This window comes from Nematostella vectensis, chromosome 9, assembly GCF_932526225.1.
Source record: "Nematostella vectensis chromosome 9, jaNemVect1.1, whole genome shotgun sequence".
NCBI lineage: Eukaryota > Metazoa > Cnidaria > Anthozoa > Actiniaria > Edwardsiidae > Nematostella > Nematostella vectensis.
In genome coordinates, this window is record NC_064042.1 from 6,561,655 (window position 1) to 6,589,258 (window position 27,604).

At 42.2% G+C, this 27,604-nt stretch overlaps 1 protein-coding gene across 5 annotated transcripts; it reads right to left on the reverse strand.

Annotated features, from left to right (window-relative positions):
- Positions 1 to 60: 60 nt before the first annotated feature.
- Positions 61 to 26,249, reverse strand: LOC5518116. Of its 5 annotated transcripts, none has more exons than XR_007313846.1 (28): positions 25,725 to 26,249; positions 25,093 to 25,434; positions 20,056 to 23,682; positions 19,588 to 19,719; positions 18,895 to 19,097; positions 18,377 to 18,706; positions 17,889 to 18,105; positions 17,193 to 17,462; positions 16,556 to 16,894; positions 15,855 to 16,187; positions 13,243 to 13,587; positions 12,669 to 12,989; positions 11,996 to 12,154; positions 11,137 to 11,277; positions 9,495 to 9,782; positions 8,649 to 9,164; positions 7,857 to 8,153; positions 6,449 to 7,426; positions 5,804 to 6,130; positions 5,287 to 5,406; positions 4,717 to 5,046; positions 4,275 to 4,355; positions 3,493 to 3,705; positions 3,053 to 3,194; positions 2,312 to 2,511; positions 1,392 to 1,592; positions 1,209 to 1,292; positions 61 to 991 (listed from the first exon to the last, which is right to left on the reverse strand). XR_007313846.1 is itself a non-coding variant. In XM_048733049.1 (28 exons), the coding sequence occupies exons 1-27, from the start codon at positions 25,840 to 25,842 to the stop codon at positions 1,244 to 1,246; spliced, it is 10,506 nt and encodes a 3,501-aa protein (XP_048589006.1). In that variant the 5' UTR covers positions 25,843 to 26,249; the 3' UTR covers positions 61 to 991; positions 1,209 to 1,243. The 5 variants fall into 5 exon arrangements, 4 of the variants coding, with proteins under 4 accessions (XP_048589006.1, XP_048589004.1, XP_048589005.1 ...); XM_048733049.1 differs by having other exon boundaries at positions 1,502 to 1,592; positions 25,093 to 25,431; XM_048733047.1 differs by having other exon boundaries at positions 1,502 to 1,592.
- Positions 26,250 to 27,604: the final 1,355 nt, after the last annotated feature.

The following is a 27,604-nucleotide window of genomic DNA, read 5'->3' on the forward strand; positions in this document are numbered from 1 at the left end:
AATTGAAATATGTAGAATATTAAAATACTATATGATTCATATTCAAAATTACACGATTAATGTTTGTGGAAGATCTTTATTAAAAAAATGATACTCAAATTTTTAATACGGAATTTACAATGAGTTGTAATTTCACGTCCATTAAAACTGGACTTCGTTAAGTTACATACTGTAGAAGTCACCCATACTCGTCACGTGACCTTGTAGCCAATCATTGCCTACTTTGCCAAGCTGCGTCAGACTCATATAAAAAATCGATTTCTGAAATCATGCAGGTATCTACTGAAATCATGCAGTGATCGAAGCCACAATTTTATTGACCAATCAAGCGTTATCATGCAAAAACTCGCATGTATGTCTTATTGATCTAATGTCACTTGCAAATTCTAGATTTGGGAATGATTGTTTCCGCTTCAAACACGATGTGTATAGTTTTTATCTACAACAGTATTTCGCCTAGTTGTTACTTTGTGAGCAAAAGCTCAGAGACTTTGCATCCTAGTAACAGGGAATTGATCAACGACGACGGCATCAGGGACGGCAATGATGTCAGAAAAAATGGAAATTTCAAATAGCCAGACGTGAAACGCGCTCAGATACATCCCAACCGCTTTCCCTCTGACCTCGATGGGAAAAATCTTCTTGCAAGGACGAGTATGGACTCGCTGTAGCGAAACTATCTTTGTGGAAATCAAGTTTGAGTTTATCTTTGCGTATTTGGGACTAAAAGTTGAGAATTGATCGCTAAGCATGGACGAATATTTTGGATCACGTTCTCCATGACGCCGTTGTCACCGTTGCTTGAATGTTCTTATATGGTGTGTTGCTGGAAGGCGTGTACTTTGTATATCCTGTCTATACACTACGATCTGTTCTATTTGTCTCCTTAACTGTACATATGTAGAGCGCTGTTAGGTGTCACTGAGATGCGCTTGTTGTGGTGGCGCCGCTGGAGTAGGTTGTGAGATGGCTCCGGTTAGGTGCGTATCTTCTGAAAAATCAATTTCAATCGTGAATTTGAACATCGTGCATTTTTAAACAGCTTCTTGTTTTAAAAGTTATCATTATCACATAAGGAAACGGAGCTCGTGATATTCTGTTGCGCATTTTTTACTGAACAGGAGCAGCTTAATGAGGGACAATTTTCATGAAAGGGCTAATGGAGTGCAAATCCCTAAAAAAATATATAGGCCAGACATTGCACTCACGTGATTTTGGTTTCACATCAGGCGTCATGTGTTGATCACGTGCTATCTCTCCTCTGCTGGTGCCGCATCTTCAAGCGATGTCTGCTAAAGAAACATTAAACTGAAAGTATGCATAATATATCCCCATGATATCCCCAAAAGGCTAAAAAAGCGTAGATTATTTCACCCAGGGAACCCCCTTACATTGACTTCCGCCACCCTATTCCCGTTTGGTCCTCGAAATCAAAACTATTCGTTCTTCGGATAGTTTCACTTCTCTTTAACGGTTACCGCGGCATTCCAGCAGTTCGTACCTCCTAAGGAACATACAGACGGCCCAAACTATTCCCGCCACGCCTGCAAGTAGGAGCACAGCGCCGACTACAATGTACACGATGACGGAGTCTGAAATGATACAGAAACACGTTAGAGTACCAAGGCAGTGTTGACATGCTGTATCCAGCGAGTAGAGTGGGGTAGAAGGTAACGTGCGAAGGTTAAGAAAATAAAGGTGTTGTCCATTTTGAAAGACACAAGGTTAGCTATATTATTATTATTATTATTATTATTATTATTATTATTATTATTATTATTATTATTATTATTATTATTATTATTATTATTATTATTATTATTATTATTATTATTATTATTGTTATTGGGCAAATAATACGTGTTTCACAAAAAAATGTTTGATAGTTGTAAACGACTAAGTTTCTCAAGGCTGTGGTGACATTTTGACCGAAACTTTCTAGAGAAACACTCCTCTCCCACGCTGCCATATTATATACCGCATTCACACCAGCACTTAAACCAGTTTAAAGGTGGTTCAATTAAACTGGTTTCAATTTCTCAAGAGTGGGCAGAACCTGTACATGTTACTAAGTGATCATTTAGCTAGTAACAATTCAACACAATGAGAAACTTGGCGAGTTATCAGGCGAAGAAAAACCTTGTTTAGTTAAACATGGTTTTGGTGTCAATGCAGCAAAAGACCTTTTCCGAGCCGTATATCTCAACCAATCTCTACATAGCTGTATCACATAGATATATATTTTATTTCAATACCACCTATTACCGTTTTTTTTTTTGCTAACACACCAACTGTTTTCCTTTCAACTTACGTGTTTCTTCAGGCAACTTCTCCTTCTTAACGGTTTTGACCATGGTGGAGATTTCAACGTCCCCGTTGGATGTCGGGAAGTCCGTCACGTGACATAAGTCCGGGGAAAAACACGAGATCGAGAAGCAATTTCTGTCGAACATGTACGCCACGTCACATGACCTGAGCGCACAGCACATGCGCATACAGCTCTTCATCGCTCTGCGCAAAAAAATACGTAATCTTCAGGAGATTAATTTTAGTGTCGAATTCTAGGTCCCTGCTGTAAGCCAGATGTACTTTTCCTGACTTTCCCCAAAAATTTGAAGGTTCCTGCCTAAAGCCCGATGTACTTACTCGATTTTACCCAATAATTTGAAGGTTCCTGCCTAAAGCCCGATGTACTTACTTGATTTTACCCAATAATTTGAAGATTTTACCCAATAATTTGAAGATTCCTGCCTAAAGCCCGATGTACTTACTTGATTTTACCCAATAATTTGAAGATTCCTGCATAAAGCCCAATGTACTTACTTGATTTTACCCAATAATTTGAAGGTTCCTGCCTAAAGCCCGATGTACTTACTTGATTTTACCCAATAATTTGAAGATTTTACCCAATAATTTGAAGATTCCTGCATAAAGCCCAATGTACTTACTTGATTTTACCCAATAATTTGAAGTTTCCTGCCTAAAGCCCGATCTACTTACTTGATTTTACCCAATAATTTGAAGATTCCTGCCTAAAGCCCAATGTACTTACTTGACTTTCCCCAAGAACTTGAAGGTTCCTGCCTCAAGTCCGCCAGCGAGAGTCTTATTTCTCGCGATGTGAGTGCGCGCGATGTCGTCCTCCTTGCAAGTTGGCTGCTTGGTGTCTAAACCCGTCTCTGCCAGGCTTATGCCTGCCAAATTAAAGGCGACCACAAGAAGTCAGAAGTAAGAGAAAAAATATACACCCGTTTTTAAACGTTTTATGTAATCTGCACCAACAGCCAAGATAATATCCCTATTACAATCCTAAGCCGCTTAGCGTTCTGGATTTTACAACGATGTGTAACCCCTCTTGAAATTCTCAACAACTTATTACCCCACCATTAACAGTTACCATCTCTACTATCGTCTAGTAAATCCAAACGAAAAATGAAAAACACCTAGAAATCTCCAAGGCGAGCTCCCCCATTCGTCCTAGCTCTTCCTTACCTCTATCACCGCCGTAGTTTTTGCTGAGGTAGGATATCTTGGGCTGGAGATTGGTCGGTTTCGCCATCACCGCTTGACAGAGCTTCTCGCTTTGACACGTGACCGAATAGCAGCGCTCGCCGAACATGAAGGCCAGGTCGCATGAGGACTCGTCACAGCACTTTGAGACACAGTCGCGCATGCTCCGTACGTCTGTTTGCTCGCGGAACTTACCTAGGTGTGGACAAAGTGTGTGTATACATTTTGTAAAGATAGCTATTGTCTTAAGAACGAGAGATACTTTTTATGTTTTGTCAGGCTTGGGCTAAGTTCAAACGTCGTATTATCCATGAGCCGTATTCAATGCAAATGCATGCGAATGGAAATAAAACAATCGACTCGATTGATTTGCATGCATTTGCATTGAATACGGCTCATGGATAATACGGCGTTTGAACTTAGCCTTGGGGGACACAAGTCTCCCTCTCAACCGGTCTGGACTCGCCACACTAGAATGCCCTTGAGCCCCAGTTACTGGGTCTAAAGCGCTACAATGGAGACTAGGGGGACAACGAATAGTCGCTCTGCTAAAAAGTTATTTCCATGAAGGGCAAGCATGCAAGGTTTATTGATGGCACGCTTTACCTTTCTGCTTCTCACTCACTGCACTCGACATTCTCAGTATACTAATTACTTAAATGCTAGTTCCAGGCTGTGTTTTTAAATACTGCTGAAATGTGTTTCATAACTAGTTGCTGTAGGCACGGTTCGAGCCTTGTTTATGTGGTTCGCCCTTGCCATACCTGCTTTGATGCCTCCTCTGAGGGTGACGTTGTAGGTGATGCTGGAACCGAGGCACTGCTCTCGGGGATTGTCTTGGTAAGCTGTCAGAACAAATCATCTTAGTTTTATTAAACAGTGTTGCCAAGTAAGTTTAAGGGGCGTTGAAGTACTTTAAACTGACAACTCTGGGGGCAAACTAAATGGCTCATCAACGTTCTCTTTTTTTCTATGTTTCTCTTAGGTCTTTCACGGTATTTCGTATCACTTAACATGACATCTACACGCGAATGTAATCTTCTAGGTAAGATGCTGGTGTTATGAAAATAATTTGTTTGCGTCTCGGCCAGATGATGCCATGAAAAAGTTCCTGATTTAATTTTTAACTAGAATCTTTCTTATAACACGAGAGAGATGCCATTAAAAAAATGTGCAGTAGCGTATTAACCCCTCGAGTTCCCTTACCAAGCTCTGTGCCGCTAGTGCCAGGGTTATTCCTCAAGAACGATACTGCCGGCGTCAAGTTAAGCCCCGAAATGGTAGTCCCATAGACAGGCTCCGTCCTACACAGGTCTTCACTGTAGCACTGCACCGAGTAACAATGCTGCCCCATCATGAAGGCGACGTCCGTCTTGTCTTTCTTGCAGCTGAGCTCGATACAGTCGTCCATACTGTCTACGCGTCCCATTTTGGTGAAGAGACCCGAGTGAAGGCCCATACGGAGCGTGACGTTGTACTTGATTGGGGTGGCCGAGCAGGAATGATGGACTTTGATTGGTTGCTTTACACTCATGCCTGACATGAGGTCGTTATGGTTAGTACAATTAAGTGGTATTTAAGCCAGACAATACTTGCTATTCACTAAAATGCTGTATTTTACCCCTCAGATAAGCGGATTACCTCCATGGTGATTTTTCAGGGATCCCCCTTTTTAGAATGTTTTTATTCTGAAAACAGGGATTTGAGGTCGAACTCGCCAAAGGGGTGACTGTTGAGTGTTTTTTCTCTGCACTTCATTATGCATCGTGTGCTTACCAGCCGTTGGCTCGGTGGTGGGTGAAGGCTTCCCGCTGTCCGCTGCGTCATCGCTGCTCGCTGTTTCGGGCGTGATGGTGTCTCCTGATACTAAACCACTAACTGCCTTCGACGCTTCTCCTAAAAAGGTATAAAAAAATTCGGGGTATTTTTCAGTTTCATACATTAGACAATCAAATTCCATTTGTAGATGATGATGATGATGATGATGATGATGATGATGATGATGATGATGATGATGATGATGATGATGATGATGATGATGATGATGATGATGATGATGATGATGATGATGATGATGATGATGATGATGATGGCGATTGCGATGGCGATGGCGATGGTGATGATAATGATGGTGATAGTAACGATAGTGATTATGAGGAATGACGACGATATTGTCGAATAAAATGTAAGGCCCGTACCTAGGGGATGCGCAGGGAAGTAGTATTCGGCCAGTGCCGATTATGTAATTAATAAGTAGTAAATCAATGTTCGATAATCAATGTTCCGTACTTACCTCGGAATTTACGCGTGAAGGCGATGCGTGGATAGAACTGCGTAGGCCTTGCCTTCCTCGTCTTACACGACCTCGTACTGCTACACGCTACAGAGTAACAATCATCCTCGATCATGAACGCCAAGTCGCAATCCTTACGCTTGCAACAAAACTGCATACACAGATCCATCGTGGACGCCTTTCCATTGTCCGTGAAAACTCCCGCGTTAATTCCACCAATCAGCGTCTGGTTATAAAGCACGTCACTGTCCCAGCAGACGTGTGTATCATTGGGCGGGGACCCTGTGGGTGACATCGCGCTGCCCTCGGTCTTGCTGACATTGATCGCTAGAAATGATTGAAGCTTGTTAGCGGGGCTCTCCGTTGCTGTTGGCTCTGTCGGTGGATGGGTGTTAGTGAGGTTGCTAGTACGTATAGGTCCAGTCAAGGGTGAGTTTTGTGTGCTGCTGTCCAAGTATTGCTTGTTTCCGGAATGCGTTCTACCGGTCGTTACGTTTCTTGCTAAGTGTTGTGCGATCTTAACGTCTTTGTTTTTAGTCGTTGCTGTATTAATTGAGCTTCCTAAGACCATGTTTATGTTTCCCACTGGTCTTGCGTTCAGATTCACCCGTTTATTAGTAGTCGTTGCATTACCTGTTAAGTTACCTGTTAAATCGATTGTTACGTCTGCGTTAACGTTCTTAGCAGTCGCTGCGACTCTTGTTATGTTTCCTACGATAGGTAGCGTCATAGCGACTGTTGCGTTTCCCTTTAAGTCATAAATAGTTTTAACATCTGTGCTTATGCTCTTAGCGTCAGTCGCTGCGTCTCTTGTTATGTTATCTACGACAGGTGGCGACCCAATGACTTTTGCGTTTTTCGTTAAGTCATGGAAGATTGTTATGCCTGCGTTTATGTTCTTAGAGGCCTCTTCGTTGTCTGTTTTTGTGTTTAATACGACCGTTTCATTTTCCATTGGCCTCCTAGTATGGTCAACCCGATGCAGATACATGCCCTTTACAGGCATCTTAATTGAATAGTCGTTTAAATTCTTTATTGCTGCTTTCTTAGACCCCGTGCCTCCCATAGCTGTATCTTCGTGCAGTAGTTTTATAGGCATCCAAAGTCCTTGTAAATTTGTCTCCTTAGTGTTAGTAGCATTCATCATCTGAATCGTGCTTAGACTTAGGTTCGCTCGAGATGTTTTATCATACGTGTCGTGTGTAACATTTTGGGAGTTTCCGAAATTGTTGTCCCATTTCCTAATGCTGTTATCAGTACTAAGTGATTGGTCATTGGTCATCGTTCCGGTCATTTGTAATGCTGTCAGTAATTTAAGTTTGCCAAGATCTGTAGTGTTGTGGTCTGGGTCAATGGCGCTAATAGTATTATTGGGCTGGATGTTTAGCGGTGTTAGATGCTGGGACGATGCCTTAAACATCATCTGATTACTCAGGTTTGACAGGGTGTTTTGATTTGATAGGTGCTGTAGATCATCAGTCAGGTTTGACAGGTTTTTAAGGCCGTTAGTCGGGTTTGACAGGTTTTTCAGGTCATCAGACAGGTTTGACAGGCTTTTCAAGTTATTTGACAGTTTGTAGTGGCTTCCTCTCGTGCGAGTAGCAGTGTCGTTTCTCGTCAATTCTAAAGAGACAATGACGATTTAGCAATGTATTTAGGAGATTATTTATGCAGTCAGAGTTATAGTTTGAGCCTTGAATATATCACTTCGTATGGACGGTCTGATTGTTTGATTGCCTTCGCCCTACCTCCCCGAAAATCTTAGTTGTCACTGTGGTACACCTTTCAGTGCAAAAGTTGGAATTACTTAAGTACTTGGAATTCTCTTCGCCTGGGAATTGTCCACTCCTGGAATTTGAATATCTCTTCTATTGGTAATTCTCTACACCTGAAATTTAAACTGCTCTACTTCTGGAATCTTAAATGCTCTTCTCCTGGAAATTCTCATATTAATTTTTCTTCACTCTTGGAAATTCTCTACCCTGAAATTACAATTTAATTTCTCCTGAAATTTCTCTAATTCCTGGAATGATTCCTCGAATTGTCCACTCACCTTCTGCGCTATCCAGCCCTTTACCGTCATGGTAGACATAAGCCACTTTCGGCTTATATCTCCCGGGGTTCCTAGCGGGCCGTGTCTTGCAAAGTGTATTACTAATACAGCTAACGCCATAGCATTCGTCCTCCAGCATGAACGCTACGTCGCATGTGCTCTTGGCACAACACCGCTGGACGCATTCTCGCATATCGGTCATCTGACCGAGGTCCGTGAATTTGCCGGCGTTGATGCCTCCTTGTAGTGTAACGTCATTCTCTATAAAACTGGACTGACATCGCTTATGCGAGGAGACTAGGATTAGAAAAAAGTAATTAGATCAATTAGATATGATAACTGGGGCTATAAACTTTGGATAGCGAGCTCGTAATATTATAGCTGCATAAAACGGTCAACCAAATCTCGTAAGTCCCACAATCCATTAAAAGTCAAAAGTTACTTAGGAGATTTACATGTCGAATAAGTCATGCTTAAGCCTGCGAAGAAAAGTCCGCGCATAGACTATTTTTGATGTATAGCACAGTCACACATACTCTCGTATTATTCACTTATATGTGTTTCAGAAACCATTGGTCACACTAATCAGTGCAAATTATTGACTTATAACATTAGACACCTTACGCGCCAAAGAATAAAAGTGACCTAGAACGTGTCTACCCTGGTACCTCTAGCCTCTGGTACCCAGAATACAATGTGTCGCACTCGCAAGTCACTGTAACTGTCACGCACGTCACCTTGTGTTGATTGGAGCTACTGTGCTGTTCTAAACATACTGCTTTATCTACTCACCGGCCTCGAAGACTTTCCTGTGCGTGACAAATGTGATCTTGGGATTATAAAACGCCGAGAACGCCGGCTTGGTGACGCATAGCGACTTGGATTTGCACCCAACCGAGAAGCACTGGACACCAAGCATGAATGCGAGGTCACAATCGGGCTGTCGGCCGCACATTCGGATGCACTCGTGGATAGTTCGAACCCTGCCTTGGTCCATGAATTTGCCGGAGCTAATTCCGTATTTCAGCGTGACGTTTTCGTGTATCGGGCCAGCAGTGTAGTGGATACGCTTCGGGACTCCGTTTTGCATTGTAACAAAGTCCTCCTGCATGCTTGATAACTCGTCGGTTGAGCTCCCGGTACCGCTCGAAGAAACCCCGGAATTTGTCGGTGTTGGTTCGTCACTTGCCGGGGCTTTGTCGACGACGAAAGTCCCGCTTGCGTTTGGCTTAGACATGCTTTGTTTTGTAGAGCCATCCGAGTCTGTCGTGTTAGCGATGGTAGGAACATTCTCGGAATCGAATTTTCCTGAAAAAGGGTAAAGTTGTCGGTCATGGAAACTTGACAGCAATCCCTATATATATATGTATTTTGTTTTTTGTTTCTGGTTTACCTTTATTTTCTATAAAATCACTATGCGAAAACAATATATATCAATACATGAACAGAGAACGTGCGGCCTTGGGCAGCAAAAACCAAATATGTACTGAGTATTGTAGACCGTAATACCCCGATAATTACCACTTAATTAATGCACAGGTGAATCATGCTAGGTATCTATTTCCGCCATAGTACGAATTTAGCGTGGAAATTGCGAATTTCAAAAAGTGCGTAGCATTTAGAGTTTGCTGTATTTACCTATCAGTCGGAAGACACTGTTCGCATATGGTCCACCCAACTTTCCTCTGCAGTCACGTGACACACCAAACTTGGTATACTCTGTTTCGGCCCCAGGTCCACTGTAACACTCCCCGCCATTCTGCAGTGCAAAGACTGGGTAGCCTCGTTTCTGTGCCACACTTGCGCATTTCTCGATGGGGCTGTCACGTGACAGGTAGAAGTCGTCGAGCTTAGTGTCCGTGTGTTCCATGCTTCGCAATGCACGCTGGGAAGAGTCTCTCCAGCAACCAATAGGTGTGTAGGAAGCTAACAATTGAAAAATTAATAATCGTGACATGAATGATAAATTCTTTTACAAATGAGCATATTCCTTCTTGATTTCTAGATTGGACGGGGTACCCTTTTCAGTTTAATACGGTTTCTAGATGGGGTTCCTTGGCGTGTGGGACCATATATATAATTTGTGTATCCCGTCACGACTTTGAGCCCCGTCCCCTCAACTCAGTCGAAATAGCCTACTGTTCGAGGATGAAAAGAAAAGGTACATTTCAAGTCAATTCAAGCACGACGCGCACTACCTTGGCCATAAAGACCGAGGCCACAAAGACCGAGGCCACAAAGACCGAGGCCACATAGACCGAGACATAATGACCGAGGCCACAAAGACCGAGGCCACAAAGACCGAGGCCACAAAGACCGAGGCCACAAAGACCGAGGCCACAAAGACCGAGGCCACAAAGACCGAGGCCACAAAGACCAAGGCAACAGAGACCGAGGCCACAAAGAACGAGACATAAAGACCAAGGCCACAAAGACCGAGGCCACAAAGACCGAGGCCACAAAGACCGAGACATAAAGACCAAGGCCACAAAGACCGAGGCCACAAAGACCGAGGCCACAAAGACCGAGGCCACATAGACCGAGACCATAAAGACCAAGGCCACAAAGACCGAGGCCACAAAGACCGAGGCCACAAAGAACGAGACCAGAAAGACCAAGGCCACAAAGACCAAGGCCACAAAGACCGAGGCCACAAAGACAAAGTTAACCATGCGACGCGCGCTACCGTGGCCACAAAGACCGAGGCCACAAAGATCGGATCACAGTTTTGACTGTTACGAACCTCAAGCAAGGAGGTTCTGATGTGCTTAAGGCATTTCTTTGCCACGCTGATTGACTAGTGAAGCATTCACCTATTTCAATAAACGTTGTCGGTGCAAATGGTGAATGGCAAACGGTAGATGTAAGACCAATCGCGGCTGGAAGGTCTATTATTACCCCTAAGATCAAAGAGTAAGTAAACTAATCGCACGAGTTATTCACATTTTCCTGCTTTCAGTGAAATATAAGGAGTCCCTTGGTGCTTTTGATGGTAGCAATGCCTTTTGCATTTGCCATTTGCGCTGACAACGTATTTTGAAATAGGTGTAGGTGCGTTATTAGTTGTATGTTCGTTTATAGTTCATTTCTTGCGTCCTTGTTGGTTTCCTTCACAAAACAATCAAGGTGCAACCGTAGCGCGCGTAGCAAAATATTGTGAAACGTTCACAAAAGCATTGAGATGTTTGTGCAATTCATGCCTCTGATACTAATATTCACTGTAGTTAGCAATAAACATTTGGTACGGAAACGGGCTGGCTGCTTATTGTCTCTGGCTCACCATCTGGGTTGAGTCTGTACACGTCGTTTGCAAACTTCCCTCCTCGGCCATCCTTGCAGTCAGAAGACTCGCCAAACTTGTTGAACGTCTCCTCGGCATGGGGACCGCTCAGACAAACCCCGCCACGCTGAATAGCAAACACTGGGGAAGAAAAGAGAGGTCAGTAGGAACTACTTAGACAAATCCCGCCACGCTGGATAGCAAACACTGGAGAAGAAAAGAGAGGTCAGTAGGAACTACTTAGACAAATCCCGCCACGCTGAATGGCAAACACTGGGGAAGAAAAGAGAGGTCAGTAGGAGCTACTTAGACAAATCCCGCCACGCTGAATAGCAAACACTGGGAAGAAAATAGAGATCAGTAGGAGCTACTTAGACAAATCCCGCCACGCTGAATGGCAAACACTGGGGAAGAAAAGAGAGGTCAGTAGGAACTACTTAGACAAATCCCGCCACGCTGAATAGAAATACTGTGGAGGGAAAGAAACATGAGGGGAAACACACCCTATCCCATGAATGGTAAACAATTTTGGGAGAGAAACATGAAAAATATAAAAAGATAGCTTAGTGACACAACCCACCAAGAAGAGACAAGCTGTTTCAGTAATACATACTTATAGCAATCAGCCATATTTCAATCAACTGTTTTGGATAGACAGTTAACTGTTTGGGTATTAAATGCGAATAAACATTTTGAAAGTAATTATTTTATACACCTATTTCAATTAAGGTTGGTTTCAAATAAGAATCCTGGACTGTTAAAGCCATGTCAACTTAAGGGGAATATAAAAACAGATTTAATAGCTTTCCAAACCTAAAACAGATCAAATCGCAAATTGTAATCATTTCAGTGAGGTCACCTTTGTAGCCATGTTTAGAGGCTGCGTTTGCGCATGTGTCGATTGGTTTAGGCCGCATGTCATACGTATCCATGAGCGTGGTCTCGGCTCCCTCGAGGGACGGAATGGCGATGCCCTCTGTATCCCTCCAGCAACCCAGCGAAGCGAATTTAGAGCCAGCTGTGTTAGGGTTTTAGCAAATCGATCAGTATTGTATTTTTCATTGTAATCTGCGACTACAACCGCCCCACTAACTGTCGAAATATGAGGTTTCATGATTATCACTGACTGAGTGGTCTTACACATTATACCATTGGCTTTAGTGATTGTAGAGTCAAGGCTTACCGGCGTACCAGACCAGAGTACTCTGTTACTGGCCCGTAGCCTGGAATTTGAGCGGGGTATTCGCTTACCCATTTAGTTGACCATTATCTCTTAGGTACAGTAGCTCGCCCTAGCTTGCAGTGGTACTCAATTTCCCTTCATGTGAGCGGACCTTCCAGTCGAGTGGAGTGGTTCTTCCGGACCCCTTCTGGCTTACGGGCCCGTGTTATAGTATTACAGTCGCCTCAAGATCGACTACAACTGACCATCACTGACATGTGTACCGTCACCTCACATTTTTTTAGACTAATACTGACTGGCTTATCATTGCCTCATGTTTCTGTCACTGACCGGTTTAATGCGAGCTCACCTGGCACCTCGGCGTCTGGTGGACTCCAATTGACGTACGCGAGCCTGGGGTGATAGTAATCGGAGAGAGCCGGCTTCACTTTGCAAGAATCGTAATCCTTGCACGCCACGAGGAAGCAGTTTGAGCGGATGGTGAACGCAACATTACACGTGTCCTCGGCGCAACAGAATGAGCGACACTCCTCCATACTACCCACTACTCCACGGTCCGTGAACTTGCCAGACTTGACTCCCCCTTCTAGGGTCACGTTGGATAGGGTGGATGATACATCGAATGAGTCGCACGCTTGCTTGTTGGGTTGAGATGGCTTCTTGAGTGGTTCTGGAATAAAAAATATGTTGTTTATCAGAATAGATTGGATTTGACCTTTACTATTGCCGTTTATGTTACGGAAACTCCGATGTATATTTTCTAACTGCGGTAACAACATCAAAGCTGGTATGATGATTTCAAAGTATCAGACTTCAACCGCGGATAGTAAGTTTTCCTTGCAAATAGACAGTTGTTCCATTAATGTAAACAATGACAAAGAAGTGGCTGATCGACATTCTTTATGGAAAGAATCCTGGCATACCAGCTATAGGCTTCTGCATTCCTCGGTACACATACGCCAGCGTAGGGTTGTACGGCGATGGCTTTGCGCGCTTCATTGCGCATCCCACCTTGTCCACACAGTCCACCGAATAACAGTTACCCTGAATCATGAATGCTACGTTGCACTTGTCGTCATGGCAGCAGTGACGTATACAGTCATCCATGTTATCCATGCGGCCGTACGTGTTGAATTTTCCCGCCTTTATTCCCCCAACCAACGTTACATTGTGGCTAACTTCGGTGTGGTGACATTTTTGTTCCCTTTGGGGGTGGGGTTGGGTAGGATTGTACTGCAGAGCATCGTTGTTTAGTAGTTGATCTTGACCTAAATTGAAAAGGAAGACGGTTTTAAATTTTAAGGGACGTTACCATGCCCTGTCAGCTTACTGTAATTGGAGTCATTCTTTGACGTGATAAAGGAGTTATCGCAGATGAAAGGGCTGTCATGTTTTCCGCAATAAAGGTGAAATTTTCTTTCTACAAGTCGTACAAAAGGTAGATGTGTCCATGCGCCGTAGAAAGACGATAGTCGTATGTGATAGGATGCGTGTACCGCATCCCCTAATAGTTTGTAGTGAATCTCACGATAACGCTTGCCTATATGTTTCTGACTTTTGTTCGTGTGCCAAAATTTGAGTGAGGTCATCACCTTTATAGCCGCGCTTAGAGGCTGCGTGGTCATAGTGAGTATCACAACAGTGTGGTGCTCACTATGAAGCTTACCTATATGTCTATTCTTGTCCATGTGCTGTAAAAAACGGTAGTCGGGTGCTCACCTGTTTGTTCCTCGTTCTTCTCCAAGTGCCGAAGTTCTCAATAGTTTAGTGTGGTGCTCACTATGAAGCTTACCTATCTGTCTATTCTTGTCCATGTGCTGTAAAAAACGGTAGTCGGGTGCTCACCTGTTTGTTCCTCGTTCTTCTCCAAGTGCCGAAGTTCTCAATAGTTTAGTGTGGTGCTCACTATGAAGCTTACCTATCTGTCTATTCTTGTCCATGTGTTGTAAAAACGGTAGTCGGGTGCTCACCTGTTTGTTCCTGGTTCTTCTCCAAGTGCCGAAGTTCGCAATAGTTTAGTGTGGTGCTCACTATGAAGCTTACCTATCTATCTATTCTTGTCCATGTGTTGTAAAAACGGTAGTCGGGTGCTCACCTGTTTGTTCCTGGTTCTTCTCCAAGTGCCGAAGTTCCCAATAGTTTAGTGTGGTGCTCACTATGAAGCTTACCTATCTGTCTATTTTTGTCCATGTTCTGTTAAAAGCGGTAGTCGGGTGCTCACCTGTTTGTTCCTCCTGGTTCTTCTCCAAGTGCCGAAGTTCCCGATAGTTTAGTGTGATGCTCACTATGAAGCTTACCTATCTGTCTCTATCTCTTGTCCATGTGCTGTAAAAACAGTTGTCGGGTGCTTTCCTGTTTTTCTTGTCCAAGTGCCGAAGTTCCCAATAGTTTAGTTTTCCCAACCTGTTTGTTCCTCGTTCTTCTCCAAGTGCCGAAGTTCTCAATAGTTTAGTGTGGTGCTCACTATGAAGCTTACCTATCTGTCTATTCTTGTCCATGTGCTGTAAAAAACGGTAGTCGGGTGCTCACCTGTTTGTTCCTCGTTCTTCTCCAAGTGCCGAAGTTCTCAATAGTTTAGTGTGGTGCTCACTATGAAGCTTACCTATCTGTCTATTCTTGTCCATGTGTTGTAAAAACGGTAGTCGGGTGCTCACCTGTTTGTTCCTGGTTCTTCTCCAAGTGCCGAAGTTCGCAATAGTTTAGTGTGGTGCTCACTATGAAGCTTACCTATCTATCTATTCTTGTCCATGTGTTGTAAAAACGGTAGTCGGGTGCTCACCTGTTTGTTCCTGGTTCTTCTCCAAGTGCCGAAGTTCCCAATAGTTTAGTGTGGTGCTCACTATGAAGCTTACCTATCTGTCTATTTTTGTCCATGTTCTGTTAAAAGCGGTAGTCGGGTGCTCACCTGTTTGTTCCTCCTGGTTCTTCTCCAAGTGCCGAAGTTCCCGATAGTTTAGTGTGATGCTCACTATGAAGCTTACCTATCTGTCTCTATCTCTTGTCCATGTGCTGTAAAAACAGTTGTCGGGTGCTTTCCTGTTTTTCTTGTCCAAGTGCCGAAGTTCCCAATAGTTTAGTGTGATGCTCACTTTGACGCTAACCTATCTGTTCTGACTCTTGTCCATATGCCGTAAAAACACGTTAGTCGGGTGCATACCTGCTTGTTCATAACTCTTGTCCAAGTGCCAAAGTTCCTAATTGTTAAGTGTGAATCTCGCTTTGACGCTTACCTTGTATGTTTTTGTTTCTGACATGTGCCGTAAAACACGGTATCCGGGTGCTCACCTGTTTGTCCCTGGTTTTTGTCCGGAAGTTCCTAATTGTTAAGTGTGAATCTCACTATGACGATTCCTCTCTGTTCTGACTCTTGTCCATGTACAGAAGTTCCCGATAGTTTATTGTGAATCTCGCTTTGACGCTTACCTTGTATGTGCCGTAAAAACACGTTAGTCGGGTGCATACCTGCTTGTTCATAATTCTTGTCCAAGTGCCGAAGTTCCTAATTGTTAAGTGTGCATCTCACATTAACGCTTACCTATTTGTTTCTGGCCCTTATCCGTGTGTCGTAGAAACACGATGGTCGGATGCAAACTTGAAGCCCTTGCTCGCTTAGTCTTGCACAGCTCTTCGCTATAACACGTCACGAGATAACAGCTTGAGCTGATCATGAATGATATGTCACAGGAAGGCTTCAGGCAGCACGCTCGTGTGCATGTGTCGAGGCTGGAGGCCTCAGGTGCCTCCGTGAATACTCCCGACTTGATGCCGCCTGTCAGGGTGACGTTGTGTTCGGGGGTGGAGACGTAGCATTGGGGGCTTTTAGAGGGAGGAACCGGCTCCTCTTGTTTCTTGGTCTCGCGATTTGGCTCTGTTGCGAAAGACAAGGTGTTAATCATCAATAATAGTACCGCTTTAAGATTGTGGAAAACAGTAATAAAAATGATTTACAGTACGGTAGTGGAGTTGATAGATATGGAATGGAATGGCTGTTTTGAAATGTAAATTTGAAGAAAAAAGGGATTTTGGTCTTAAGAAGCGAATTGAAGTTCCCGTTCCTCGCAAGGCTTCACAAAATCAATGTTATTAAATGCATGCAGGGTTGAATGCATCAAAGGACTCCAAACCTCGATAGAACAATCGACATGTCGATTCCCAAAAACAATAAAAAGAATATATATAATCTCGTTGCAACAATTATTTTTTCCTTATGTGAATATCGGCGTAACTAGCTCGTACCTGCTTTATATGTCAGATGGAAGCCTTTCCCCTCTCCGTCGTCAGCACTCGTAAACTGAATCCATAGCTCCCCTCCCTTAGAGCGCATCACACGCGGGCTGTTTAGGCCACAGAATGCGCCGATCTCATGCGCGCTCTCGTTCCCACCGTCACGAACCGCCAGCTTGGATTTATCGCAGTTTCCATCTTCCTGAAGGTTGAAGGAGTTGAAGAAAAGCGCGATGCTGTCCGAGGGGTTGACGGAGATTCGCCACGTGCACGTCTTGCTGCCTTTGTAGCCCTGTGGCCAGTTGGGGGAGTTGATGGTGCCTTCTGACGCTCTTAAAGTCGATCCACAATCTATAATATGGTATTTAGATTCCTGAGTTAATTATGTCTGAAATCTACAATAAAATGGTATTTACATATGTAGGCTCTAAGGTTGACCCCCAATCTACAATAAATAGAGCTGTACCCAAGAAGAAAGTTTCTGCCACAGTAAACTATAATCTTCCCAAATTGACTACAACCCTCTTTTCACTCTTATTATTAGTAATATGGCTCTAACAGATTATAACTTCCCGAAGCTATTCCATGGATCATAAAAATGTCTTCACGATTAAGTACTCAATAGTGTTTAATTTAACAGAGCTATTACCTTGACTGTAGTTACACATATTAATGAGATTTTGTATTTCGGCGTCCCCTAAGGCTCTGTTGTAGACCCTAAACTCGTCAATAGTCCCATCAAGGAAATCTCCCTTTTTTGTTCTACCAACAGTCGCTTGATCTCCCCAGTCGTCGGAAAGCTGACCAGTACCATGAGCCTGTGCAGTCACGTGACCATCGGTGTACACCTTGGCGAGTCCCGTATGTGCATCGTAGGTTCCAGTAATGTGAGTCCATTTCTTAGCTTTAATCACTGGCTCTGTAGTAATGTGAAATATGTGCTTTTAGTAAATATTAATGCACTATCATTGCTGAGAATCTGGCGTTAATTTACCTCACCCTAAAAAGAAATAATTACATGACACAATTATTATACTAAAACATTTCGCTTAAAACACATCGCTTTTTTTCCTCTTGAGGGGTAAGTTATCGGTGTAAATGTTGGACTGCGCAGAAAGGTAATGCATGTGTATGGTCTGAAATCGTTTAGACAGTAGCATTTAGTTCATGTAGGAACCGAGAAAAGGAGTCCATCTTTATCGAAGCAAAGGGTTACCACACATGCAATAACAAGCTCTTGACATTTAGATCATTTCCCCAGACTATGGCCATTGATTTCAACTTTGGAAACAAAGAGAGTGATCCCGGAAACGAAGAAAACCATTGCGGGAAATTTTAGTCGTACCTGTTTTAATCTTGAAGACGTCACCCGTATCGCTGTTGCTATGATACCAATTGACAGCTCCGTCGCGTACCTCCAGTCGATACTGACCTCCACTACTGATCACCTGACCATCAGCCACATCCACGTGATCACCGGACGTGCCAAATATGGTATGTACTCCATTTGTGTCCTCCAATCGAATCCACGCTGCTATGGTAACGGCAGCACCGGGTTTTGTCTGCAAAAAGATGTACAGGTAAGTTTTTCGAAACTATTAAGAGTTATTAAGAATTGGCGGTACAAAAGCCTTAGTTTGTAGGTATAATATATACCTGTGTGTTTTTATTGAATTTAGTATCTTTTCTAACTTGGAACATTTAACCGTCCTGCCCCCCTTTGTGGTACCCATACCTTATTTGGCACTCACACCGCCATTTTAAATATTGATTTGCGGAATGATGGCTGAGAGACATATACAGTCTGTGACAATAAACGTGGCAAGATGTTACCTTCAGTTGACTGCCGTCTAACGCAACGCTCCCGCCATCACGCATGCGCGCCACGTCACCACACACTCCGGGAGCCCTACTGATATCCATACGACGGTACAGGCCAGCGGCTTCACCATCGAAATCCAAATACACTATTAGCCCCTTTTCAGGAATTTTGTCACGAGCATTGTCACGTGACTGCTCGTCATGTGACGTATACAGCTCTGCTCGCATACAGATACTGGCACCATTCCACGACCTTGGCCTTACTCTCACGTACTGGGCTGTGATTGGTTGTTTGAGGGGGTTTGTCACGATCGAGTCTTGGTCGAAATTGCCGTTGAAAAGCTGTAACAAAGAAAATCAGTTACGAATTTTAATTTTATGCAATCAAGGCTACATACCACAACCGCTCTTGCAATAACTCATTTAAAGATTCTCTGATGTTTATAAGGCTTTCTAACCTAACACATAGTTACCGTGTTTTAAGAAAGACTCTGTATCGCCTGTAAACCCATCGATTTTTATTCTCGTACCTTAAGATGCCCGCTTTCCGTATAGTCCGCCCATATGCGGCCATTATTACTAAACTCTAGAGTGTATGACGTCACCCAGAGTGGACGCTCGTGCATGCCCTGGGTAGCCACGCCGCAGACTCGGCTGCGCTTGCCTAGGTCGACTTGAAGGAACTGGGCCTTGTCCACGTGATCACCACCTGAGCACCAGGCCCCGGCGAGACCTACAGAACACGTGTCGTTAGAACACTTTGGTAAAACCAAATATACAAATGGTACAGTTTGGTTTCAATTCGTTTTATTATTATTATTATTATTATTATTATTATTATTATTATTATTATTATTATTATTATTATTATTATTATTATTATTATTATTATTATTATTATTATTATTTGTATTACAAACAAATGCTGCCCTCTGCATTGCAATCTACTAATTCTTTTTTTATGTAGGAGGGACTTATTTAGGAGGTACTTTCATTTAAGCTGTGTTTTAATCTATTTTAAGCCACTAGACATGAAGATGAAACAATCGACATGAAGATGAAACAACCGACTTGATTCATTTGAATGCATTTGCATTGAATACGGTTCATGGATAATAAGACGTTTGAACTTAGCCTAAATTATATTCCACCTTAAATTCGTATCTAAAACAATCAAAGAGTCTTCTATTCAGGCTGATCTCCTATGCGTTTTCAATAATTACCCCCTGAAGATGCCGTGTTCTGCAGTCTTCCTCGACTTGCCGTATGGAATTTTGAGAATTCACTAGATGACGTCATCTGCGAGTCTTGTATTGCACCGCTCTGTATCCCCACGGCCGCGCGGCAACTGGGTTCTAGGGATGACAGTTTGTTTAGTTAAGATAACTCTTTATGTATCGTGGGGTATTGGTCCACACGGCAAGTAATGTCATCTTTCGATCACGAAACAAATAAATCGAAATCGATTAAGCGCGTAGAGTAAAGGACAGTTACTAGGACTCAGCGGCTGAACAGTATTTTGTGTGAAGGGCAGACCCACAGCGACCCTATAATGTATAAAATGTACCCTTATATATTGTTGTTTAATACTGAAGTTAACAGCCAAAATGATGAAAAAAGGTGGAATCCTTTATATCTTTTTTATTCGCCACCAATGCTGCCATTCATTGTTGTTGTTGGAGTTTACTTACCTAATGTATCAGAGCCAGCTCTACCGTAGCTTCCTATAGTTTCACGACTATTGACAACAGCCTCCATCAATGGTGTCATTCCTGTTACTGCAGGTCTAACGGACAGGCTAGGAAACCTGGTTCGTTCTACGTACGTATTGCTCATCTGAATCCGTGGTAGTTGATTCCTGGGGAATGTCTCTCGTCCCATGTATGGCCGGATTGTGTTTAAGGGAATGAGAGGTTTACTGGGACCATGTGTTGATGATGTAATATAAGGTCGTAGTGTTGGAATCCCGACACCGTACCCCCCGGCAGTTATCGGGAACTCAATACGGGTTATTGCTCTCTGCGGATTTGTTCTCCAGTCAATACTGCCAGGTTGGGGCTGCATGGTCATCCTGTTGATTGGATTATCTTGAAAGGATGTGTAACTTCTTGGTGATAGTTGTTGGCTGAACCTTGAGGGTTGCCCAGAATACGCAGATCTCGAAAATGGACCGACTTCTTGTAGTGTTATTCCGCTAGGGTTATTCCTAGGACCATACCACACTTGTCGGCGAATCTTATCGTCCTTTTCACCTGGAGATTTTACTGATGAATCATTGGGCTCTGATTGACGCTTTGTTGGCTTTGTCTTCGATGATGGATTATTTTGCTTTTTCATTTTGGTTGACCTTGCGTGCTGTGTCTTCTTTAAAGACGTTGAGGTTTTCTTATCGCCATTCTTGTCGCTCGCGGCCTTCTTGTGTTTAATTGACTTTTTTGTCATGTCTGATTTTGCGTTTAACGCCACCATAATTGGAGAAGTTAAGGAAGGATTTGCTGATGTGCTAGTTGATGACGATGATGTTGATGACGGAGCAGGAGATACATGGACTTGCCTCTGTCTCGATGAAGATTGCGGAACATCCGGTCTTTTACTCGATGATGAGCTATTTGCAGCCACTGGAGATGATGATAATGAGGTTTTTGATGAAAATCCTGATGACCTCTCATGGGTTTTTACGTTGGCTAATAAAGGCTTTGGAGCATCCCTTCTGTGCATTTTAGAATCACCTGACGTTTTCTTTTTTCTTTTTTTTCCTTGAAATTTGTCCTGATTTGTTATATTTATCGTCGTCGTGGAAGATGTTTTAGAGGACGAGGAAGAAGGTGATGTCGAGGAGCTAGATGTGGACGTCGATGAGGTTGACGTTCTACCCCCTGGAGCAGATATTTGGATATTAGTCGTCTGCGTGGTTTGTGGTGAACGTTTTCTTCCTTTAGTGTCCACATCCTTTAGCTTTATTTCCTTAAGTCGCAATTTTTTATTTATTTCTTTGTCCGACTTTTTCCTTGGCATCTCAGGTGATGACCCACGAATGGCTGCCTTATTTAAGAAGGGAAGCAGTGATGATTTTTTTGGGTCTTTAGACGAGGACTTTTTTGATGATTTATCGGATATTGTTATGGATGTTGTTTGTGATGTTTTGGACGATTGTGATGACCCCGAGTTTGTAGATGTCGATGAGCTTGTGCTACTTACAGATGTCTGTGGACTTCCATTACTAGAAATCTGAATACTTGTATGTGTCGTATCTGTCGATTGGGGGTAGGACCGTTTTGCCGGTCTTGGCTTTGATTTTGTTTGCTTCTGGGTAGATTTATCTGCTGATGATTTGGATATCGAAATGGTTGCAGACGTTGATGCTGAGGATGATGATGACGATGACTGGGAATTAGAAGATGATGAAGATGTTGACGACTGCGGCTGAATACCTGATATCGAAATCGAAACTTGACTTTCTGCAGACGACGACTGTGGAATCATACGTTTATTGTTCGTCCCTTTGCCATGTCCTTGTTTTCTTGTTGATTTATCTGCAGACGATTTTGATATCGAAATAGTTGCAGATGTCGTCGACGAAGATGATGATGGTGATGATTGGGAATTAGAAGATGATGAAGATGTTGACGACTGTGGCTGACTTCCTGGCACGGAAATCAAAACTTGATTCTCTGAAGATGACTGTGGAATCATACGTTTGTTGCTCTTTCCTTTGCCATGTCCTTGTTTTCTTGTTGATTTATCTGCTGACGATTTGGATATCGAAATAGTTGCAGATGTCGTCGACGAAGATGATGATGGTGATGATTGGGAATTCGAAGATGATGAAGATGTTGACGACTGTGGCTGACTTCCTGACACGGAAATCGAAACTTGACTCTCTGTAGATGACTGTGGAATCATACGTTTGTTGCTCTTTCCTTTGCCATGTCCTTGTTTTCTTGTTGATTTATCTGCTGACGATTTGGATATCGAAATAGTTGCAGATGTCGTCGACGAAGATGATGATGGTGATGATTGGGAATTAGAAGATGATGAAGATGTTGACGACTGTGGCTGACTTCCTGACACGGAAATCGAAACTTGACTCTCTGTAGATGACTGTGGAATCATACGTTTGTTGCTCTTTCCTTTGCCGTGTCCTTGTTTTTTTGTTGATTTGTCTACTGATGATTTGGATATCGAAATAGTTGCAGATGTTGATGCTGATGATGATGATGACGATGATTGGGAATTGGAAGATGATGAAGATGTTGACGACTGCGGCTGACTACCTGATAGCGAAATCGAAACTCGACTTTCTGTCGAGGTGGACTGTGGAATCATATGTTTTTTGCCGTTTTGTTCCTGTCTTTGTTTACCCATTGATTTATCGGCAGGTGATTTAGAAATCGTAATTGATCCTGACGATTGTATTTTGGACGACGATGGTGAAGACGAATTGCCGCTCGTTGATAAAGCTTGTGATGTCCCTCCTGGTGTCGGTATCTGGATATGGCTTTCTGATGATACAGATTGTGTTCTTGCTTGTTTCTCTATTAAAAAACTGCTGACCCCAGCATTAATTAACTTTTGCTGCACAGAAATTTTAACTGCATTGTCTGAATTTCCATTTTTCGTAGAGAAAGATGTATGATTAGATGCAATCTTGTTTGGCCTTTTGGTTAAATTCCCAGTAACATGTATGGATTCCGATGCCTCAATTATTGGCTTTTCCTTTCTTAAGGTCTTTGTCTCTTGTATAGCCGAAAGTGATGCAGAATTTTGATTCATTTTATTTGCTTGCTTTGTTCTCGTGTTTTCCACTTTGTCATTACTTAATGATTTTGAGGAGAGAATTTTATTCAGTGTTTTAGTTTCATCATCATCATCATCGTTATCGTCATCTTCATCAGTTCTTTTAAATCTGCGCAGCCTTTCCTTATCAACAACTTCCTCCTTCTCATTTAGTCCTTCTGTATCTGTCGTAACCAAAGAACTGGCTTTGTCTCCTACCCACGGCTTTTCCTCATCATCGTCAACATCCTCTCTTTTAAAGCGTTTCAAAGCATCAATCAACAATACATCGTCATCATCCGCACCTTGATCATTATTTGAGAGGAATCCCCTATCTTGGACCTCTATGATTTTTCGCCTCCTTTTACGCAAATACGGGGGCGACGAAGAATCGTCCATGCTGTAAGAAGATCTTTTATCTATTGTTCTTATATAAGAAGTACCGATCGTTGATTCAGGGATAATATTACTTTGGTGCGAGGTATCGTGAGAATCGCTAAATAAGGAATCTGCTTGAATCTTTTCTTCTCTTCGTTTTCTTACTGAAAAAAAAATGATAAAAAAAAATACCATAAAGATATTTCAACAAAAGCAAAGGTATAACAGTTTATAACACAGGGTGAGCTCTAGAGAGTACTAGTTCGCGTGCGTAAGAGAAATGAAGAAAAACAAACTGGCAAAACGCAAAACCCAGCTGGACGACTTCAGAATATGCACGTTTCTTGACTTGACGCTCTGTAAAGTAAACTATAAGATTCTTCATATGATGTTGAAATAGTTCTAAACTTTGTTGCGCTTTAGCGGTGTACATTACGTTTATTTGACAAAAAACATATTCTCAAGTCAAATCAAGAAGTTATGACTTCTCTATTTCTTTGTCATTCTAGACCACCTTGTAAAGAACACAACTAATCATTATTGTGTCAAAACTAGTCAACCATGACTTTAGCAGGTACAACGCCTTTGGAATCCCTTATCAGGATACGAATACCATTGCCTTTACACCAAACATTATTGCTATGACAACAGACTCCATGGCAACAATGACACAAGGCATCAAAGAGCTTAGAAAATACATTTAACGCAAACTACTTAATTTTAATAATCCAAAGATCAACCAAATGTGAACGTTTCTGGGCGACGGACATCCAACATCCCGTAGTAAACGTTTTCTTTCTTTTTTATGTAATCTAGTCTGATTTGGCAGAAACATTATTGAAAAATTTTTAAACTCTGACTGATGAAAGGCAGTTTTTCAATTTTGATTGGTGTATTGTCTCAAAGTAGGTTACTGTATCTTATAGTACATAAGCTTTTTTTCTATCAGTGCAAGGTCGGAGTTATCACGTTTTGAAAATGATCTCGAAAATTTAACTACTTTAAAAATATTAGGGGAATCTAATGGATAACAAATTGTTCTCTTGACATTTAAGATTAAAAGTTCACATTGGTTGTTAGTTAAAAAGCGTAAAATAATATGTAGGGAGTTTTGCGTTGTTCATTTTACAGTCACATTCCTTCGACGTGTAAACATATAGAGCAATATATAGAGGTGTGATATTAAACTGTAAACAATAGGATTAAAACGAATTTAACGGATATTTCTTTTTTTTTTATATGAATTGCCCGAGCTCTTTTAAAAATCCAATCTTAGAGGATTCCGCTTCAAATTTTCGCAAGAATTGTTTCCAGGAGAACATTTGATTTCGTGTATTTTGTGCTTTCCTGAAACCAACAGGTGTAGAAGCCAAAGGCGTGAACTGTGATGCCACAGCTTAACGTAACACGAATTGCCTATCTCAATTCCCGCAAATTAATTCTCAATCTCGTTTCGTTAAGGCAACTTTTGAAAACAAATCCTTTTTTTTATTTTTTCTACATTCTACCATTTCCCGTAGCTGCGTCTTCTAATAGTAAAAACTGCAAATGAAATGAATTATTCATGACCTTACCTGTTTCGATCTTTAACGGATCACCCACAGAAAGAGTTCTTTGCACTCTCGCAAAAACAAACGAAGGATTATCAAAACTTGGCGATAACCGACATGCCTCTTTTTGCCCATGACAATCCACTCCAAAGCATGTGTTGCGAGATAGGTAGATCAGAGAGATATTGTCCTGCTTGCACGCAGCCTCCACACATTCTTGTATACCTCCCACATGGGAAAGAACCCGCGTTGTTATCTTAGGGTTATCCAGGCCTTGCATGAGTGTAACATTCTGCTCTGGAGTCCCTAGTAGGACACATTTTTCGCTGAAATTCGCGCTGGGCGTTGACTCCACATTGTGAACTACTGCGAGTAAAGGATAATTGGTATGAAGTTAATCTGACACCTCGAGCCTCAGGCGAACAGTAGCTCAAAAGCGTTACTAATTAGTGCTAATTCATCTAATTAAACGGATTTATCTCTACCCCTATTGACTAACTATACCTGACTATCTATACCTAGTGTTTTATTTTTCCTATTCCTAATTCTTTTGAGTCACTTCTATGCGTGTTTGCTTTGTAGAGGGCAGTGCCATATGAACCCTGGTCAATTTAAGCTGGTGCCGGGACTATGTTAGTGTATAGCATTATTTGTACCTTTAGCAAAGATGGCGAACAGGAAGATAGTAATCCACAGGTTGTATAACACCGCGAAGATCCGATCCGAAACGCGACCTGCGTTCCTGAAATCGGCCTTCATTACATTCCACAACATTCACTCGATTAAACCAACGTTTTCTTCGCAATGGCATCGATACAAGCCTTGTAAAGGCATCACAAGACTAGCCACAAGACTCCAGAATATTCTCTTTTTAGTCCATATCGCAGTCACTTCCCTTGAGTTGACTCTACGGAGGGATGCTACATTTAAAATTTCATGCCCGTCAGATATGTTGTACAAAGCGAGGACGAAGTTTGATCCCGACTCATCAGTAGCAGAGGGAAGGCCATGACATCACAACGATGAAATCTTGAAAGATCATAATAATTACGTCATGGAACCACAACGGTGTCTTCACAAACGCTGTATTTTACGCATTCATCGCTCCTTTCAAAACGAAAAGGAGGGAAGGTTGAAGCGAGGTTGTCGCTTCGAGAATGAACAAGAGGTTTGTTGGTTTTTTACACAAAAATGGTGGCAACATAATAACATGACTTAAAGTGTTCCGTTTATTGAAAGAGAGAATAGAGACTATGCACCGTAAAGGATTTAACGAGACCGTGAATAGGGAGCAGGTTAATGAATTAACTCGTTCTTGACACCCTGACGCTCCTCAATTGCCCGGAGACAACAAACAATCAAAACATTACCATAACACACAATCTCAACGAAAATCTTTCTAACTTGGAAGAATTAACGCATTTCCCTCAAAATTCCATGACAAGTGATAGTTTTTAAAGCCTTTTGGAGTTAATGAATTCTTAATTGATCTTACTGCGTGCTTGCTGGTGCATTGAATGGAGAGCTTATCTGTGCTTAGTAGCGTTTGACACTTTATTCATGACACATAATAAGATTTCTGCTGCGTTCAAGTGACCCCAAGCAAGAAAAATGACCTCATCTCCCTCTCTTTCACTTCCATCGCTTACTTATTGTTTTTTTATAAAAATATATTTTGATATAGTTTGTGTATATTCTTTATTGGCTACAGATAAGTAAGTTCTCTTTAAAAAAAGAGCACCAGTCAATCCACGAATCTATGCTGTGTTGTTTTGTTAGTTTAAGGAGCGTTCTAATTTGTTTAAGAAGGTCAACAAATTTATCCAGCCCTTCACATCGTGAAATTGGAGTAATAAAAATCATCTCAAAATCTAATAAAAACATCTCAGCTCAGAGGATATCTTCATTAGATAATATCAGTACACCAGAGATATGAAGATAGATTTGTACTTGTTTGTGAAAGGTGTGGATCAAATATATAGCCTTGATTTAGCGGATATTTTAACTCTTGTTTTTCCGATGCCTATGAATTGTCTTAAACGGCCCCTTGTCTAGAGAGTCTCTGTTTAAAATATAATTTAATCCAATACTCCTTGCTTGATAGTTATTTGACACTTTTATGTCTTATGGACCTGGTAGTAGTGTAGTAGTGGTAGCATTATTTCTTTTTGTTTGGTAGTGGGCGGGGACTTTAGCATTGCTGCCATGTGTCAAAGAACTCTTACTAGCATAGTTCTGGCTCTGGTTCTGGAAGGAGACAGATATCACCAATATCAAGTACCAAGCGAATCTTAGTATTCGCTGCGTAAACGCCGATTTATGCAAGGACATTTCATATGAAAATATACGAAGTTTTGATATCCTTGTTTATTGATTCCCTCGCCGTCGTCGATACCATTGGCCAACTTAAGATTCACGACGGCGGAGGGACGACGGCAGACACGTATTTCTTCGCGCGCTAAAAGAAAATTGTGGTCGCGCAAAATGAAATTTTGAGACAGACAGACGGACAAGACAGAGAAGCGTAATCCATGAC